The sequence below is a fragment of the Fukomys damarensis genome, unplaced genomic scaffold (genome assembly GCF_012274545.1).
Source record: "Fukomys damarensis isolate Sample0158 unplaced genomic scaffold, DMR_v1.0_HiC HiC_scaffold_39, whole genome shotgun sequence".
Lineage (NCBI taxonomy): Eukaryota > Metazoa > Chordata > Mammalia > Rodentia > Bathyergidae > Fukomys > Fukomys damarensis.
In genome coordinates, this window is record NW_022900951.1 from 10,392,332 (window position 1) to 10,409,860 (window position 17,529).

Genomic DNA, 17,529 nt, shown 5'->3' on the forward strand with positions numbered 1-17,529 from the left:
ATGAGTTCTCATGATCTAAGGTGGAGGGGTGGGTCACGGTGGGCATGACCTGGAGCGTCCACTGTCCCTCCCTCCTTTTGTCTCATGGCTGCCATGTGGTAAGCAGTTTTTCTCCACCATGTCTTTCCACTGGGCTGTTTCTGCCTTACACTGAACAACTCCCAAACCATGAACCCAAACAAGTTGCACGTGTCAGGTATTTTGTTCCAGCGACAGGAAAGCTAATATAGTACCCAGCCCCTGACGGGCCCACTGGGCCTTTGGGAAACATGCTTATCTCAGTATAAAGGCCTCTTTCCCTGAGAAATGCACAGGAGAGATGAAAACTGTTTATTTTTTAAAAAAGGAAGGGGTGAGGCTGGGGACTGTTCGGGAAGCATTCCCTGGGGGCCTTGTGCCCAAGGCTCAGAACTTCAAGGGAATGACAGGCCAGTACTTGGGGTGCTTTCTGTCACAGTGCTTGTCAAAGCTCAGCTGCACTGCGGTCTCCATGGCCAGGATCTTGGGGGCGCCATCCCCATACAAGCGCTTCATCTCAGCCTGGCGCAGCTCACCCGGCCTCTCCGTTGGGGCCTTCACGGTCCTGCGGTTGTTGTAGTACAAGTCATGGTCGGCGTTCACGTATTCTTCCAGGCGCTCCGCCTCTAGCTGCTGCTGGCGCCCTGGGAACAGACAGGAACATGAACTTGCACATACGCACACATGTACAGGAATGTGCCACTGCAGCCCTGCCAGGGCCCCTAAGGTCTCTTGGCTTTCCCTTGGACCCAACTGTGCCAGTGGAGAAGGATCCCGAGGCATGACCAGGCCACATGCCCTAGAAATACAGGAGAAAATGAAGCCCCCTGGGTCTTCTCTCACCTGTATAGCTGCCCCAACCTGCATATGCACAGAAGGCCCGGGGCAGTATGGGAACGAACAGCTTCCTACAAAGTCCAGAGTTAGAAGAAGTACTTCCCATGACACATGAGGTAGTGGAGAAAAAAAATAACCACCGCTCTAAAAGAGGTACTGACTAGAAAAGAATAAGCCCTCGTAAGTACAGATTGCAACAATCACTGACAATCCCTCCATAGATGCAAGACACAAATCATACTAGCCAACAACACGTTAAATGATTAAACACTTGCTAATGGTAAAAGGGCCAAGAAATGGCAATTGTACCAATGGAATGGAGAACTGTGACTTCTGATCTGTCTGTTACAGATCTGCACTAGACGGTTGCTCTGCTCACTGTGGGACTGGACTTGCTGCCTTGTAGGTTAGCCTAGGTGACACTGTAAGTTTCATACATCCAGTTAGATACTTTAGCATGTTCATGATGGCACCATAATTTGTATGTTTTGCTGCTGGGTGGCTTGTACAACCTCATGTGATTGCCCCATGTTACCTGATGGGACAGACACACTGGTGGTACCAGCCAGTGGGGACATGACAGTCCTACTAATTTCAACGGATTCTTGGCTGGGATGTAGCTCAGTACTAGGGCACTTGCCTAGTGTGCAGGAAGCCCTGGGTTTAATCCCAGCACTAGGGAAAAAAATAAGATTCCTGTGAAGCAAGAAATATTTATTGAATTTATTTTCCTTCTCTATTTTTTTTTTACTATGGTAAGTCCCAGTATCATAATTTTTATTCTTATATAAATCACAACATAAAAGTGTCAACAAAACAGTGCTGCATAAGGTAAAATTTAGCCAACTCACATAGATTCTCTAAGCGACTGTCAAGAGAGAAATTGATAGCAGAGGGTACATTATCTGTAGCTACTACTGCTACCAGGAGAAACGCCACCAGATAAGGAATAAAGATGGCTGTAGGGGAATAAAACAATGACATAAATCATTCTTTCCTTTCTGGCTCTCCACTATGCCTGCCGGGGAACAAAGCAGTGCACTAATCAAGTGTGAAGGGAAAGATATTTCTATAGCTATGTGTAATCACTCTCATAATTCTGTTCTTTATAAATATCACCTTGGAGATGACATACTATTACAAATGGGTATGGCCACTGCTCTCCTACACCACGTGCAATTATTTTTTGCAAATGGAAGAAATGTATTATGAGCCAAATGAGTGTCAAACAAAATAAATACCCCCAAATTGTTATCTCACCCATGGGAAATACGTATGGCTGACTTACTGTGAAATGCAGAACAAAGCCAAAATATTGGCTTAACATGTTTCTGCTGGCTTGAACCACCAATGGACTGTACCACCGGATGGGACTGTCCCATGTACCTGATGGGACAGTCATATATATACCACCGATGGTTCAGAGCTGCCTCGCAGCGAGACATGAATTATGGTCTCATCTTGAACATGTGACTATGCAAAGGTCTTAGAAGCCAACAAGTATTTGCTTCTCAATTTTGGTCTTTCTATCAGGTTTGAAACATCATTATTTAATCTGTTTGGTTCTCAAAGTTGCCTAAATTCTATGTCCTGTCGGGTGGAGGTGAGCGACTGTAATCCCAGCACTTGGGAGGCTGAGGAAGGATCATCATGAGTTTGAGGCTAGTCTCGGCTAAAAAGTGAGTTCAAAGCCAGACTGAACTACATAGCTAGGCCCTGTCTCAGAAAAAAAAAATTCTATGTTGCTCCAAACTGAGCTCTATTGCATCAGTGTGGGAGTAGATGAACTGGGTCCTAACTGGCCACAGAAAATAGCCATTCCCAGACATTTTTCTGACTCCCAGTTAACATTCAAGGAGAGAAAAGAAATATTAAACATTGGGTCAGAGAAAAGCACTCAATGGTTGCCACATCTGCTTATTTCCATAAGACCCATTCCTGGCCAGGAAGCTGGTGGAAGAGCAAAGGTGGCCTAGGATACCGATGTACAGCCACACACTTCTAAGTGCAGGTGCAGGTCCTTTGCACTCAGACCTTCCAAAAGACCCAGGAACAGTACTTCCGGAGAGCCCTGGCCAAGCAGGATGTGGGGCTGATAGTCAGGCACTGGGCTTTCCACTAAAGGTGGAATGTGACAGAAGGGTATCTTTTTAAACCTATCCCAAGACTACAACTGATTCACGGACAGATTCAGTGGCACACCAGATGTTCAACTTCTCACCTAAATCCAATCTCTAAGTTTAGAAATTTTAACAAACACCAAGGTCTTAGCTTACTAGTGCAGCTTTCTGCCATCGAGATGTGTCAATGAGATTTTCTGCTATGCTGCTAAAATGAATGATGGTAGCACAACTGAAGGAAAATGCAAATGTGAATAGATCAAGAATGCCTCATTTCTGCTCATCAGCAACATTCTCAGAACACACATGCTTACTAACAGAACTGGAGCCATTTCTGATTGGGCTCCTCATCGTGGGTCCCCTGCTCCATGACAAATGCAATCCTACAGTTGGTGGGCAATCACTTCTCACTTTTACAATACAAGTGCCTTTGTATCTCTCCCTTCCATTTTCTGTGACCTTCCACACCTATCATTTCACTGATCGGCTTTATGCACTTTGGAACAGCCAGATTAGATGAAACAGACGCACAGTGTGGAATTATGCTCAATCAGTGTGATTTCATGCTTTTGCATCGTCTAAACCAAGACAGCTCATGGACCACTACAGTGCTAGGCTTTCCACAGAGGGTGGTGAAGCAGAAACAGGTGGGTCTCTGGCAGACTGAAGGCTCACAGTGGAGACTGAGTCCACACCTTCTGACTAAGGTAGACACAGCACAGTGAGCAGATGGCTCCCATCAAATGTGCAAGCACCGCATCTGGGCCCTCTGGAAAGAACAGCATGTTAGTGTCTAAGCAAGAAGCTGACTTACTCCTTTTTTTTATTCCAAACAGATGCCATCCCTTAAAGCCTGGAGTTTATTCCTTTACTCCACCTCTCCCACTCCCAAAGCTCTTTCTTTTCCCTGTCTAGGACATCAGCTCTACCTCTCATTTGCAATAGTGATCATGGACCACACCACAGATACTCTTCTATGCATCATCTTAAATATGATTTTGTACCCTCTTTCTAACTGACCTAAAGCATATCATATTCTTTGAGACTATGTTGCTGTTTTGACCCAACATCTACTCCCAAAACACAGATAATAAACATCTGAGTAGCACAGTCCCAAGAAAACAGGGTCAGTGTCTATTTCCAAAGGTCTTATTCCCTAGTGGGGATGGTAACTTTCTCTTGGGCTTCCTCTAAGGAATATAGCCTCGCAGTCTCTAGTGATGGCCACTTATGACTAAAAAAAAAAAAAAACTTTTCTTAACCTAATGGCAAACATTTTTTCCTAAGAAAATAATTGAAATCACAGCTGACCTTAAAAATTCTCAGCTGTCTACTTCCTCATATGCAACGTTACCACTGATGTTTTACATAATGGAAATGTCGTGTTAGGAAAGGATGACATGTAACATAATCGAAAGCATGCAGTCTCCCATTGCACAAAGGAATTCTTAATTCTTTTGTGTTTTGGGTATTGAAAGGCATTAAAGTAGAGATTATCTGGAAGGGTAGCAATCAGAAAGAAGAACATGCTGTTTAGTGTGATGTGAAGGATTGCACTGATACTGTCCTCAGACGGTATTAAACAAGACTCAGATGATAAACTGTGTAACTCACATGTTTCTGAGAAAGTGAATAATATTGAAAAGTTAAAATTTAAAAATTCAGCTATGCCTTCCCTTGCTAGTAACATTTTATATAATGCTGTGTTCTCTAAACTATTCATGTTCCAAGTTGAATTTGCCCTTTTTGAACAAGTAGCTTCTACTGGTTCAAAGAACAATACAAAACAAAAAACCGTACCCAATTATTCACACTACCCAGGATGCTTATATCTTTCTGAAAGCTTTTCCCGGCTGTGTATGTTAACTAAACCTCCACGAAAATTTCTAGTGAAGGCAGTGGATTGGAAGGTGACATGGACATTCAGTTTAATTCCACATGAATTCTATCCTTCATTCCTGCTAGAGAGAACATGTTCATCCTGTACCCCCAAAGAGGCTGTGACAAAAATAATGCTAGTGACCTGCTGCCTGTTATTTTCTTAATGGTGCAAGATCAGGCCCTGGCAGCTTCTTCTAATAAACACCAAGTCTCTGGATTAGATCCTGGTGATTAGACCATGCTGAGTTTTCACTTTCTCTAGACAAGTTTTGCTTACCATGGACTGGATAATGCTTTCAGGGAAGGCTGTAGGAATAAAAGCAATTGCAGAGACTCTAGGAGAAGTAGCTTTGAACTGTGTGCTAAGTATGTATTTGTTTATATATTTGTTTGTTTGTTTTTGTGGTCTTGGAGACTGAACTGAGGGCCTTGTGCGTGTTAGACAAGCACTGTACCACTGAGGTACATTCCCAGCCCCAACTACATGTTTTAAAGGCACAAAAAACCAGAAGCCTGTTGTGTTTAGTGCTATTAGTGGCATGGGAGTGGGTTCATTTTCTGTGCATTTTATTATATTACATTTTTAGCAAGCAAGAACATCCTTGAATCAACTAAACATTGTGTTAATGACTATGACAGATACCACTACTTTAATTCTTTCATGTTTTTAATATTCCAAATAAGTTAAAAGTTCGAAAGGAATTACCCAGAACAGAAACATATGACCTTTCTGAAGCCACAAAACATCTCACTAAAAATACTGTAGGCAGAATTTCAGTCAAACACTAATTCAGACAAACTGATGAGGGCAAAATCAATGTATGGTCAAAACATCAGGTTAAAGGATAGGTCATTCTCAATTAACTCTAACAACTGACACTTCCTGGGCACCGCCTTTGTGCCAAGCACCATTCTATTGCCCTTCTTGTATGGACTCATTTCTTCTTCCTAATCATCACGCCATTAATGAGGAGCCCCCACTTCACAGGTGAGAAGGCGGAGGCACAGAACAGCGAAGGTAGGGGCTCCCGCAAGACAATAAGCACTTCTGGTTAGTGGGTGGGGTCACCAGGCTGGAACCCTGGGATCCAAGCTATTGTGCCACAGTGGCCTCTGTATCCTGATCCTAACAACATACCTGTCCAATGTCAAGTCAGGTTAAAGGTGGAGGTGGCAAGGGGTTTCATAAAATTCCTTTTTAGATGGTTTATTACCTGGATTATTTTGAAACAAACATATAACACACTGTTTTTATCAAGATGGCCAAAGCTATGTGTGGTTTAAGTCCCAGTCACAGATGGCATGCAATGACAAACGAGGATGCAGTGGAAATTCTCACAGAATGGCTGCATTAGTTTCTTGGAGCTGCCATCATACAGTGTCATAAATGAAGTAGCTCTGAAGAAAGAAATGTACTGTTTCTGAGTTCTAGGGTCAGAAGTCTGGAATCAAGGTGGGAGCAGGGCTCTGCTTCCCATGAAGGTGCTAGGGAAGGATCTCTTCCAGACCTCTCTCCTGGCTCTGTTTGTTTGTTTTCTGTGGTGATAGAAATTGAACCCAGGTCCTTGTGAATGCGAGGCAGTGTACGCCGATTTTTATACCATGTTCTCCCTCTATGCGTGTCTGTCTCTCAGTCCACATTTTCCTCTTTTAATAAAGCACAAGTCATATGAATGAGGGCCCCCTCCTGACCTCATTTTACTTTTACTACTTCTGAAAAGATCCTGTTTCAAAATAAGATCACATTCTGAGACACAGGGGAACAAAAAGCCAGCAGCTCAACTTTTTGAGGGGATACAATTCAACACAGGACAATGAGGAAAAGAGTACATCTGGAGTTTTGGAATAAAGTAAGCAGATTTGGGAGTAACAGTCAAAGAAGACATGAAATTGATCAAGTTCACAAAACATGCAAAGCTTAAGTCATTTGGTAAAACATCTCATAGAACTGTAGCAAGTACAGCACCCTATGGGACAAGAGCTGTAACCACCGATTGAATGATTGTAATTAATACCGAAAGACATCATTTCTTCATTCAAATAACAGCCATTACTTTTCATTACTTAGAAGGACAAGCCCTGGCACAGAGGGAGCAGCACGGGAAGTGGAGTCAGGCAGACATGCTTTGCATCCTAACACCAAATTGACTAATTGTGTGACTGACTTTCTCAGGGTTCATTTTCCTCATTTGTAAAATAGGTTCTATGCAGGTTAGGGAATATATGCATGAGTATATGCTCTGTCTGGCAGAGTGGCTAATGTTCAATAAGGGCACAGGTATTGTTAGGATAAGCTTTGCTCTGGAACTAAAATAAGCAGCTCTGGTAACGAATGTCATTGAGGTGCAACAACACCTTAGCTTTTCCAGGCTGTGTACTGGATTTAGAATATACCTGTACCCAAATGAAGTGCCATACAATAACTTGATATATTAGGTAAGAAAAAAGACGTTAAAGTCAGGCCAAGGAAAGGCAGCATGAGGAAAGACTGTTTGGAACTTACGTCGCTCTTCTCTGTGCTTCTCGGTCACTGCAAAGTACTGGCGGAGCTCGTCGGTGATTTCCATATTGCTCAGGTCACATTCTACCTCGTCATCGGACTCTGTCTCGACCTCCTCTTTTTCCAACAAAGCTCGGTCTGCTCTTGTGGAGGGCTGCATCCTACCACTGTCACAGGGAGGCTGCTCAGCCCTTCCGTCATGGGAATAACTGCAGTGGGAGTCCTGCCAGGCCATGCGATGGCCATAGTAGGACTGAGGAGATCCAGCATTGTTATCATAAGAGCTTTGGGGTGCATTTGAGAAGTACCTTGGGAAACTGAAATAGGCTTCCACAGCCTTCCTGTAGGCAACCTGGTGGTTTCGCATCCAAGCCATTGCTTGATGGTAATGTTGCCAGTATCTTGCATATACTGGATGAGAATACCAAGACATGGCAGCTTTTGATGTTGCCACCTACAAAATAAAGGCAAGCACAGATCAGCCACCAAACAGTTCATCCTTAAGAGATGTTTCAATGTCTCATCAACTAACCAATGGACATTTACTGAGAATCTACTAGACCCCTACTCTATTGAGGAAGATAGTGGGCTGAAAAAGATGTAAGACAGGTCTGTACCCAAGACACAGAAACCGAGTATATGCACACTTGCTCTCTGAAAATGTATGAATCAGTTACACACAAGACAATGTGCTTAAAGCTACAGAGCCCTATAATGACGACAGATGCTAATAATGATTGTTTTTAGATAAGACACAAGGGGAGGTAAATGATCCCACATTTATCATCTTGGCTATCTTTACTAGTTCCAAGTTAGAAATGGGCTGTCAATTCTAATAGAAGACTGTGATAGCCTTTGGTTCCTCCTCTTCTGCTCCCTAAACTAGCCTGCTGGCCCAGTCCACCCTTCAACGTCTGGGACAAGAGATGTTTCGTAATGCACTTGATGCTTTTTTAGTTTTCTTATCCAAAATGCCTGGGACCAGAAGCATTTCAAATTTCAGTCGTCTTGCAGATTTTGGAAAGTTTACATATACTGTCACTGTTCAGCATTTCTAATCTGAAAATCCAAAATGTGGACTGCTTCAAAATCTGAAACCTTTTCAAGGTCATGGTAGGTTCAAAAAGTTTTGGATTTGGGATCATTTTGGATAATTGGAGTGGTGATGCTCAACCTGTACTTGTTTGATCTTTTCCGTCACGGAAAGAGACCATTAAGAATTTAAAGACTAAATGTTTTTGAACTCATAAGACAAAAGGTAGTCTTACCTTTGTGGCCTTCTCCGATGGTGGAAGTCCAGATGGGCTCTTAAATTAGGAAAGAAGAACCACACTGTGAACACCTGATCAGTATGGCTGTGGGATACTCACAGCTATTTTACAACTGCAAAGCAATTTCTAAGAGGTTGCCTCAGTCTAGTATTATGCCAAATTGTCACAAAACACACCAGGAGACCCCGGCACCTGGGTTATGACCACAAGGTCTGAAAAGGAGGCGACCCCTTAGGCATGACTCAGTGACTAAAACAAATTACTGGTTTTCCTGTTGCAAGTAGTCTATGATTATAACCACATAAATATTTGGCAGTTAGTATATTTACACAAAAATGATATATGGCACATAAGGTATATTTTTATAACTATTACTTTACTTACTAGTCCTTAACACATGTCAATGACTACTTACATTAACCCTGGAAACCTCTGTTGGGTATTGCCTTAGATTTGGGACTTGCAGAAGCCTTTTGGTGTTGTTGTTGTTGTTTTGTGGTATTGGGGATGGAGCCCAGGGTCTCACGCGTGCTAGGTAAGTGCTTTGTTACTGAGCTCCACCCCCAGCCCGTACCTTTTTGTTTTTGGTACTGGAGATTGAACCCAGGGACTTCACACTGAGTTATACCACCAGCCCTTTTTTATTTTTTATTTTGAGACAAGGTCTAGCTAAGTTGCCCAGCTGGGCTTGAACATGTCATTCTCTTGCCTCAGCTTCCTTAGTAGCTGGGATTACAGATGTGTGCCACCACAACCAGCTTCATAGAAGCCTCTTTAAACAAAAACATCTTTCCAGGCTCAAGTGTGCTTGGGGCTTTAAGTTCGCCCAAAGGGCCTTGTTTTAGTTTAGGTCAACTTGGTTTTGATTTCAGACAGAGAGTGCCATCACAGTCACCTGACCTAACTGTCTCTCCTGTCTCTCTGTAGAAGAAACTATTCTATTGCAAACTTTCCTGAGGTGTGACACAGGCTGCCTTGCCAAAGAGCACTACTCTGCCAGGATTTACTCTTTTTCCACCTACCCTGATTAACTGACACACTGCATGAAATACCTAAAGGTAAAGTTTAATCTGAAGCTGTGTACCTTTTATAATCTATTTAAATAGACTTAGTTTTCCTCCTGTTCAGAATTTCAGAGCTACTAAATACCAGCCCACACCAGAATGTACCTAAATAAGAATTAAACAAAAATTATACCCTAAAAAGCACGCACATAGACAGAACCCCTAACAATGCCAAGCAAACAGCTACTTAGGTTTTAAGTGTTGGAACTCACATACTGAAGAAGTTCTGTTTTTCCTACTTTTCCTAACTATAGAATTGAATTTAAAAATCTCAAATCTTTAAGAAAAAAAACTGACATTTTGAAATTTCTATCAGATGTTTTCACGTGGTCATGTTAAAAGCTGAGATGTTAAACTGACCTCTTCATTTTCTAAAATTTAGCCTAAAGATGCTGGGTGTGGTGGCTCATGCCTGTAACTTCAGCATTCAGGAAGGTGAGGCAGAAGGACTGTTGTAAGCTTGAGGCCAGCCTGGCTAGTGAGTTGCAAGACCTTGTCTCAAAAAATAAAAGGAAAAATAAGTAAATAAAATAGATAAAATTTAGCCAAAAGAGAACCATTCACATTCTTTTAAAATATAACAAGCTTTAAAATAGGGTATTTCTAAGAAGACTGATATGACTTGAAAAATTATCTTAAATACGGCCAATACCTCCTGTTTCCTGTCTTAAATTCAGGAATATGCACAACTGCAATGCATATAAATGGGAAAAAGGTTACCAACTATAGTGAAAGGTATAAATTCAGTTCATAATGCCTTTAAAGTACAACTCCAAGGTTTAAAACATGTATAACTACTTGAAAACCTATCTAACTGTTATGTGCTTTCCATGCTGCTGAAGAAATATAAAAGTCAATGCTTAGGTGCCTTACCACACAAACAAATACAGCAAGCACAAAAGAAATAATGGCAGGAATCAGTACATACTTGAGTGCTAAACTGGAAGGTGCTGCCCTTAAGTGGCTAATTCACTACAGCCAGGTTTCATATTTCTAACACTGAAATCTGAATAGCTTTCTGAGAGCCTGCTGTGCATAATGACATTAAAGTGAACGCCATGTGTTTCCTAATCACATTTTTTATAGATTAACAAGTAGCACAAGAATTAAATTAGAAAAGTATAGGAGACATCTGTGTGGCTTCTGGAAATTAAGAGTTTGGAATCCAAATTTCTTGCTACGTCTTAGAAGTCATTATGCCTAGCTGGAAGTAGGTCAGTCATCCCGGACTGGGAAGTCTGACAGGCTCACACCTGTAATAAACACTGCTGTGCCAGAACACTGCCATGGACCAAATCCCACCGCTACTCTCTGTGGGGAAATCCAGCCTGGCACCACAGGTGGCGGCACCAACATTCTGAAAACCCGCGAGGTGGCCGAGAGAGGCTCGTTTGGCAGAGCCAGAGGTTTGGGCACATGTGATGAAGTAGATGCCTGTTAGAGGGGTTCCAGAATAATTTATGATGTTCTCCTGGCTGCTCAAATGTCAGTGGTTGGGATTAAAAAGAGGGAGTGACCACCAACTTGAGGAGAGGCTGATGACTTTGGTTAAACAAAGAACTTGTTACAGGGGCTACCATGATACACTGCTGCAGAAATCACCCCGTGCTTACTCTGAGCAGTCTTGTAAGAAAGAAGCCAGGGAAACCAGCGGAGATGACTGAAGAAAGCCAGTTCCAGCATTCTGACCCACGGCAGTTCAGGTGCAGCCCAGGCTGTCCACCATCTATACGATACAAGGGCAGCAGCATTCGCCATAGTTATGATCACACCTCGTAAAGACACAGGAGAGGACTTCCAGAACTGCTTCAGAAAGGGGAGAGGATAGGTGGGATAAGTGTGTTTGAAGTGAGGGGGATCAACGGCAGTGTGCTTTTTAACGTAGTAAGTATTTTTAACTTAAACATCCACCATATATTTTGATTACTTTGAATCACTGATTTGAATATACAAATCAATCTCTCAAAAATCCAATGAGATAAAAGTACAGGAAAACATGTCTAAAAGAACAGCAACTTTCACAGAGCTTTATAATTATTATTAGGCTCAGTATTTCCATTATGGTTACCTAGCAATTTTTTTTCCTGTAAAGGTCCATAACAGTAAAAATTTTAGGCTTGTGGGCCATGTATTATCTTTTTCATATAGTATTCATAGTCTTTGTAGCTTTAGAAAAAAAAAACCACTCCAAATTACCCTTTAAAAATATGTGAGAACAATTTCTACCTCCCTGGAAGTACAAAAAGCAGGCTGTGAGCCATCTTTTGCCCACCCTGTTTTATGTGTATACATTATTAAGTCGTACAATCTGCCCTTGATACACTGAGCACCCTAACTGCTCCTCACTTCCTGCCTGGAACTTGTGTGGAGGAATGGTGAGATTTCACACATTTTGCAAATTATTAAGGCTCCCAGTAAGACAGTAGAAGAAAGCAGATTATGATCAACAACAATCTTGGCAACTACTTCCTAATATTTGGCACTTCAAAAAAGTTTCCATGACTATATAATTGCATCCTTTCTCCAAGGCCTATCTAGACATTCAAAGATTCATTTCAAAGCCAAACCAAACCTCTGCAAAACAGTATCAATGGAAAGGGCTTAGAAAATATGATCTGTGCCCATCATGATTTCTGGTGGGGATCCGGCTGACTGTCATCGCTAGACAGACCATGCAGGATAGAGTCCTGAGTATCTACGTTTCAGAAGGAATACATGCTCTTCCTGCTAAGTGGCCAGTTGATCAGTTCCCAAGGGAAGAAGAGGATCCTCTCTACAAGTGAATCCTATTAACTTTTTTATTTCTTTAAATTTTATTATTTAATTTTATCAGTACATGTTTGCAGTGCATAATGATTATGCTCCTTGTGGGGAGTTGTTACATTTTCCTAACATATCTGAATTCTTTTTACTTCTCCTACTGTCCTCTCCCTTTTAAAAGCTGGTTATTTTCTGCACATAGAGTGTAAGGGTCTAAAAAAAATGCTTGGGTTTCTGAAAAGCCAATGTTAAAAACAATTCTAGGTGTTATTCCGACGCCACCACCTCTCTAGGAAAAGAGCTGATGGTTGCAGCAGACCGGATGCCCTCTCAGTGGTCTCAATCTTATCTTTCATTTCCCACCTCCCCAAAAGAGCCTCCTCTTTCATGGCACAAGCCCTCTGGATTGAACAGCAACTTTTTTCCTAGCAGCTAGTGGAGCTGAGAGAAAAGAGACTGGCAATGTCAGGGCAGGCCAGGATCTACACACAGACCAGGCAGCCCTCCCCAGTGAGCACAATGGCCTATCGTCACCACCCTGCCAAGCCAGGCTGAGTAGAGACCATTCATTGTCCATCTTCAACCACCAAAGAAGGGAGGAAAAAAAAAAAACAGGGTTGAGGTCATTCACTAAACACTGCTGAGGCCTACAGGCAAGACTGAGCCTCCCAGTCTTGAATGATGTATTTTCCCATATAGCCTTTCTTAAAAAATGCATTTATGCTGCAGTGAATCTGTTTACTGTGAAAGATATATTTTTAAAGCATACATAGACATGAAGAACAACAGGTAAGACTGCTATAATTTCCAATGGATAAAATGTGACTATTTCTATCAAGTTACAAAAAAAATTCCATATATAAGTAATGTGGCTTTGTCAAAAGGCAGTGGCATCATACATATTCTTTTTAGAGCACATACAGAGAATCTAGGATGTCGTGGCAACAAGATAAATAAAATAAAAACACAAATTCCTCTCAAAACCATAAGGTGTACTCTGAAACTAAATTTTCTTCTTTTCTTCTTCTTTTTTTTTTTTTTTTGGACCGAAGATCCAACTCAGGACCTCACGCTTGCCAGACAGGTGCTGTGCTGCTGAGCTAAATCCCCAGCCCTAGATTTTCTTTTCTATCCTACTTCTTTTCCCACTAGAATTCTGAAAATTAAAATGGCAAAACTCAATCGATCATTAAATCAATGACTCTAGCTAAAGGTTCCCTCTGACTTGGCTCTTGGAGCCAAGTAGATAGTTTGGTATATAATTAAGAGCCTCAGTATGCACTGTTTATATGCAAAGGAAGGCGACTACTGTAGACTACAGCAAAAAAAAAAAAAATGACGGTATGGTGAGAAATCTGAGTAACATACATTGAGTCATATGTGGTCCTAAGAAATCCCTCTGTACATGCAATGCTAATCATATTGGAGAAGATGCCTTTCACAAAAGGGAAGGAGGCCAAGAGATGGGGGCAAGGTAGGAGAGGGAAAGGAGATGAAAAAAGAAATAAGATGTGTTATATACATGGACTAACTCCCCATGGTGAATGTAACCATTACTGCATACATGTACTAATAAGAATTTTAAAGATACACAGATTGATAGGAATGTTGACCAACTTTGTAAATAAGAAAAGGGGGATTTTGGAGAGCACTGCTTCCTGTCCCATGTCCTCAGGGAGCTATGGCCCAGGCCTAGCTGGCTGCTGAGGCTGGCAAGTTCATCTGGCTTGACGCCCTCATGAGCTCCCTCCAGTGGCTCTGCATGGTCCCTGCTTAGTTATTTGGACAACAAAGATGACAAGTCTGAAGGGCCTTCTACCCAATATAAGTGCAAGCTCTATCTTTCTGCTGGACACAGACCTGCTACTCTGACCAGAAAGCCCTCACCTTCTTGTCATAATTGCCGCTGTTAAAGCTGAGGGGTGAGGGAGCCAAACACTGACCTTTACCTCTTTTCATTCTCTTTACCTCCAGCCCCAATTTACCCTCTTCTGGATGTTGCAATAAGTATTGTCTTAAAGAAAGCACTGCATAGGGAAGAAGACTGAAAGGATGCACTTAACAATTCTTCTCTTTTTTCCCATACAAATGACATTCCACCCACAGCAGGGCACCGTTTAACTTGTCAGCAAGGGTGGTTGACTTGTCAATGGATTTATTTGTAAATTCACTGAGTTCCCATGTGACTAGCGTCCAGTCAGAAGTGAACTATGAGGCCATGAAAAAGCAAAATTACTCTCTAAGTCATGAACACAAGAGGCAATGGGAGAACTGAAAATTGAGATACTAGAAACAACATAACGATAACAGCTCAAAAGAAGAAATAGATGAGTTTGTTTCACTGCAGGCATATCTTTCAAACTATGGCAAAACCTAGCATGACCATAAGCAAAAAGGCTTGGATAAGCAGGTAGTGCTAAAAACTAAAGGGGATACTTAGCAAAAACCTTTAATAGTGGAAATGGTTAAGGGCACTTTCACACTGCCAGAATTTTATTTCAAGTTTTAGTTCTTCTAGAAACATAATCATGGTAATTCCATGTTAATGCCTCTCTTTTCTAAACTGATACAACATTCACCACACCTCACACATTTGGGCACTTAATCACTTGTAGGCACAGATTCTACATTTTACTTCTTTTAAATTTCCCATTTTTCTCCCGGGGGGGGCAATTTTTCTCTGCCCTTGTATGCTGCTGAAATTGTGATTGAGATTGTACGCTGTATCTTAATAACATTTTCTCCTCCCATTTTTACTCTATATTGACCAAAATCTTTTCAGACAGTGAATGTTTAAATATATTAGCATCTTTTCAAGATATCTCAACTCATCTGCCGTTTAACCATCTATAGTTCCATTCTGTACTTACTTGTCTGCTATTCTATGGATTTCCTATCATAGGGATGTAGTTTTAAGAGTTCTGTACCTAGTTTGTAAACTCTCCAACCTAAACTGTAGCTTTTAGTTGTTCAATTTTCCCCCAAACTGATCTCAACCTATCCTACATGTTGGATCCCAACAAACACAAAGTAATTATTCACTGTCCTTAAAATAGCTTTAGAATGAAAGTCTCTCTGAAACTTTAGTTTGCATACTTTCTCCAGGAAGGCAGTGAACATAAAAGGGGGATTTATACACTTTACTGTGAATTTGCCTTCAGTTATGTTTACCGACAGTACTAACAATCTTTTGAAATACACGGTTTCTGTTTACACTTCTATCCCAAAAGGACTGTTAGTGTGGTACACCATGTTAGTAAAAACTGTATTTTAAAAGGATATCCCTAATCCCACAAGTCATGAGAATAGTGAGAGTAAAGAACTCTTTAAGTGTTGTTTGCGCATTTAATCTTTAGATTTTTCAAACGTTCTGACTTAACTTGAAAAACAGCTGAATACTGAACCTAGCCTGTGAAACAAATTTAACAATCATTTCTGAAAAAAAAAAAAGAAAAAAAAACCCAGAACCTTTCAGGACCATCTGCACTGTACTAAGGCATTCTCAGGATTTCTGGCCTAAGAGGTACTTCACTGGCCACTGGTTCAGCTCCACCTCATTACCACACCAGAAAACTGGGCAAAGGCATTCTCCACTTTAACCTGTGACAGGTTAAACCTGTCATATGTTCTCACGATAATTTCTACTAAAAACTGCTGTTTCACAGAGGTCAAAACGCAAGTGAAAAGAAAAAAAAACCCTACTTTTTAGCGGACTGGCCAGTATCTTAAACATCCTTCTAAGGATGTGTCCTGTGGGACTTTCCATTTAGATACTGGGCAGGACGGGAAAAATCCGAATTCACCTATAGAATTAGCTTAATACCGTTATTCCCGGCACATGAGTTTAAAAAAAAAAAAAAATCCCATGCCGACTAGAAATTCGGACTCCATTGGTGTGGGATAAGGGCCCGGGCTTCGGAACTCTTAAAGGTCATTCAGTGATTAGGAAGCACAACAGAGCTGACAGCCTTTAGGGTGGTCTCCTCTAACAATTAACCTGCATAGACTTGTAATATCCAGAGCCTGAGGTCCCACTTTTCGTCGCCGGTTGATGGTGATTTATTACAATGACAACGTGACCACTAAGATATCCGCATTCCCTGCCTCAGAAGAAGCCAGGCCTCTGGCTCTGGCTCCTTCTTCACTCCCGAAAAGAAACCCAGCCGTCCCCGAAGTCACCTCATGGGCACGCCGCTTGCAGGTCTTGCGCGGTGGGCGAGCAGGGGCCAACTTTTCCATAGGGACACCGAGGGCTAGCGGGGGAGAGGGGGTGTGGGGGGGTGCTGTTGCTCGGGTAACTAGAAGCACGCTTCCGGTGCGGGACGCTGTGACCGCGCGCGCGCGCCGGAAATCTTGCCTACGCCATGGACGTCACGTCCGCAACAAGGGTTACGCAATGCAGGAGGAGGAGCTGGGGCTGGGAATCAGCTCCGCTGGGCGGAGTGTAGGGTGAAGTGAGGGCAGGGAGTTTGACCAGGTCCCAAGAAGTGACTGTTGAGCCCAGCTGGGCACTGGGGCGAGGAATGGAGCGGGGACCCTGGGCTGCGGAATCTGAACCCATGGTTGTGGCAGGATGGGAAGGCGAGGGTGGCTTCTGCTTTTAACTTTTTACCCTGCCCTCAACTGTGCCCTTGTCTTTATTTCGCCAGTTTTCTTTCTACTATTTTTTTGTTATCCAAAAACGGACAGTGCAGATCACCCATACTTTGAAAACAGATTGACCCAGCTCTGAGTCTGAGTGTGATTTCAGTGTTTAGTTTGTATATCCGAATCAGCCTGGTGTTTCTGATTCCTGAGATCTTTGTAACCTAATGTATGGAATTCATTATAAGCAGACAAAAATAGCACATATTAATATTTTTGTCACAGTAATCAGTGAGAATACCTGTCGTGTGAGCGTCGCAGGAGAGTCCTTAATAGCCAAACATAAACCACTAGACGTTTAAGTAGAACATCTTTTTTGGGGTTACTTGGCAAAACGTGGCGAGCTTTAAAGAGGCGGCATATTTTGTGGGAATTTATTTCAGGGAAAAATAGGCACGAACCGGCTGTTTATTGCAGAATTATTTTAAAAAGTA

The 17,529-nt window shown here is 42.0% G+C and overlaps 1 protein-coding gene across 3 annotated transcripts; it reads right to left on the reverse strand.

Moving 5' to 3' along the window:
* Positions 1–306: 306 nt before the first annotated feature.
* Positions 307–16,766, reverse strand: Gemin8 (gem nuclear organelle associated protein 8). 3 transcript variants are annotated; one of them, XM_033760337.1, is made up of 6 exons: positions 16,631–16,708; positions 11,305–11,494; positions 8,625–8,663; positions 7,665–7,810; positions 7,360–7,523; positions 307–662 (listed from the first exon to the last, which is right to left on the reverse strand). In XM_033760337.1, exons 2-6 carry the CDS (start codon positions 11,440–11,442, stop codon positions 406–408), a joined length of 744 nt encoding a protein of 247 aa, XP_033616228.1. In that variant the 5' UTR covers positions 11,443–11,494; positions 16,631–16,708; the 3' UTR covers positions 307–405. The 3 variants fall into 3 exon arrangements, with proteins under 3 accessions (XP_033616228.1, XP_033616227.1, XP_010612243.1); XM_033760336.1 differs by having other exon boundaries at positions 7,360–7,810; XM_010613941.3 differs by lacking the exon at positions 11,305–11,494 and having other exon boundaries at positions 309–662; positions 7,360–7,810; positions 16,631–16,766.
* Between the last annotated feature and the right edge of the window lie 763 nt (positions 16,767–17,529).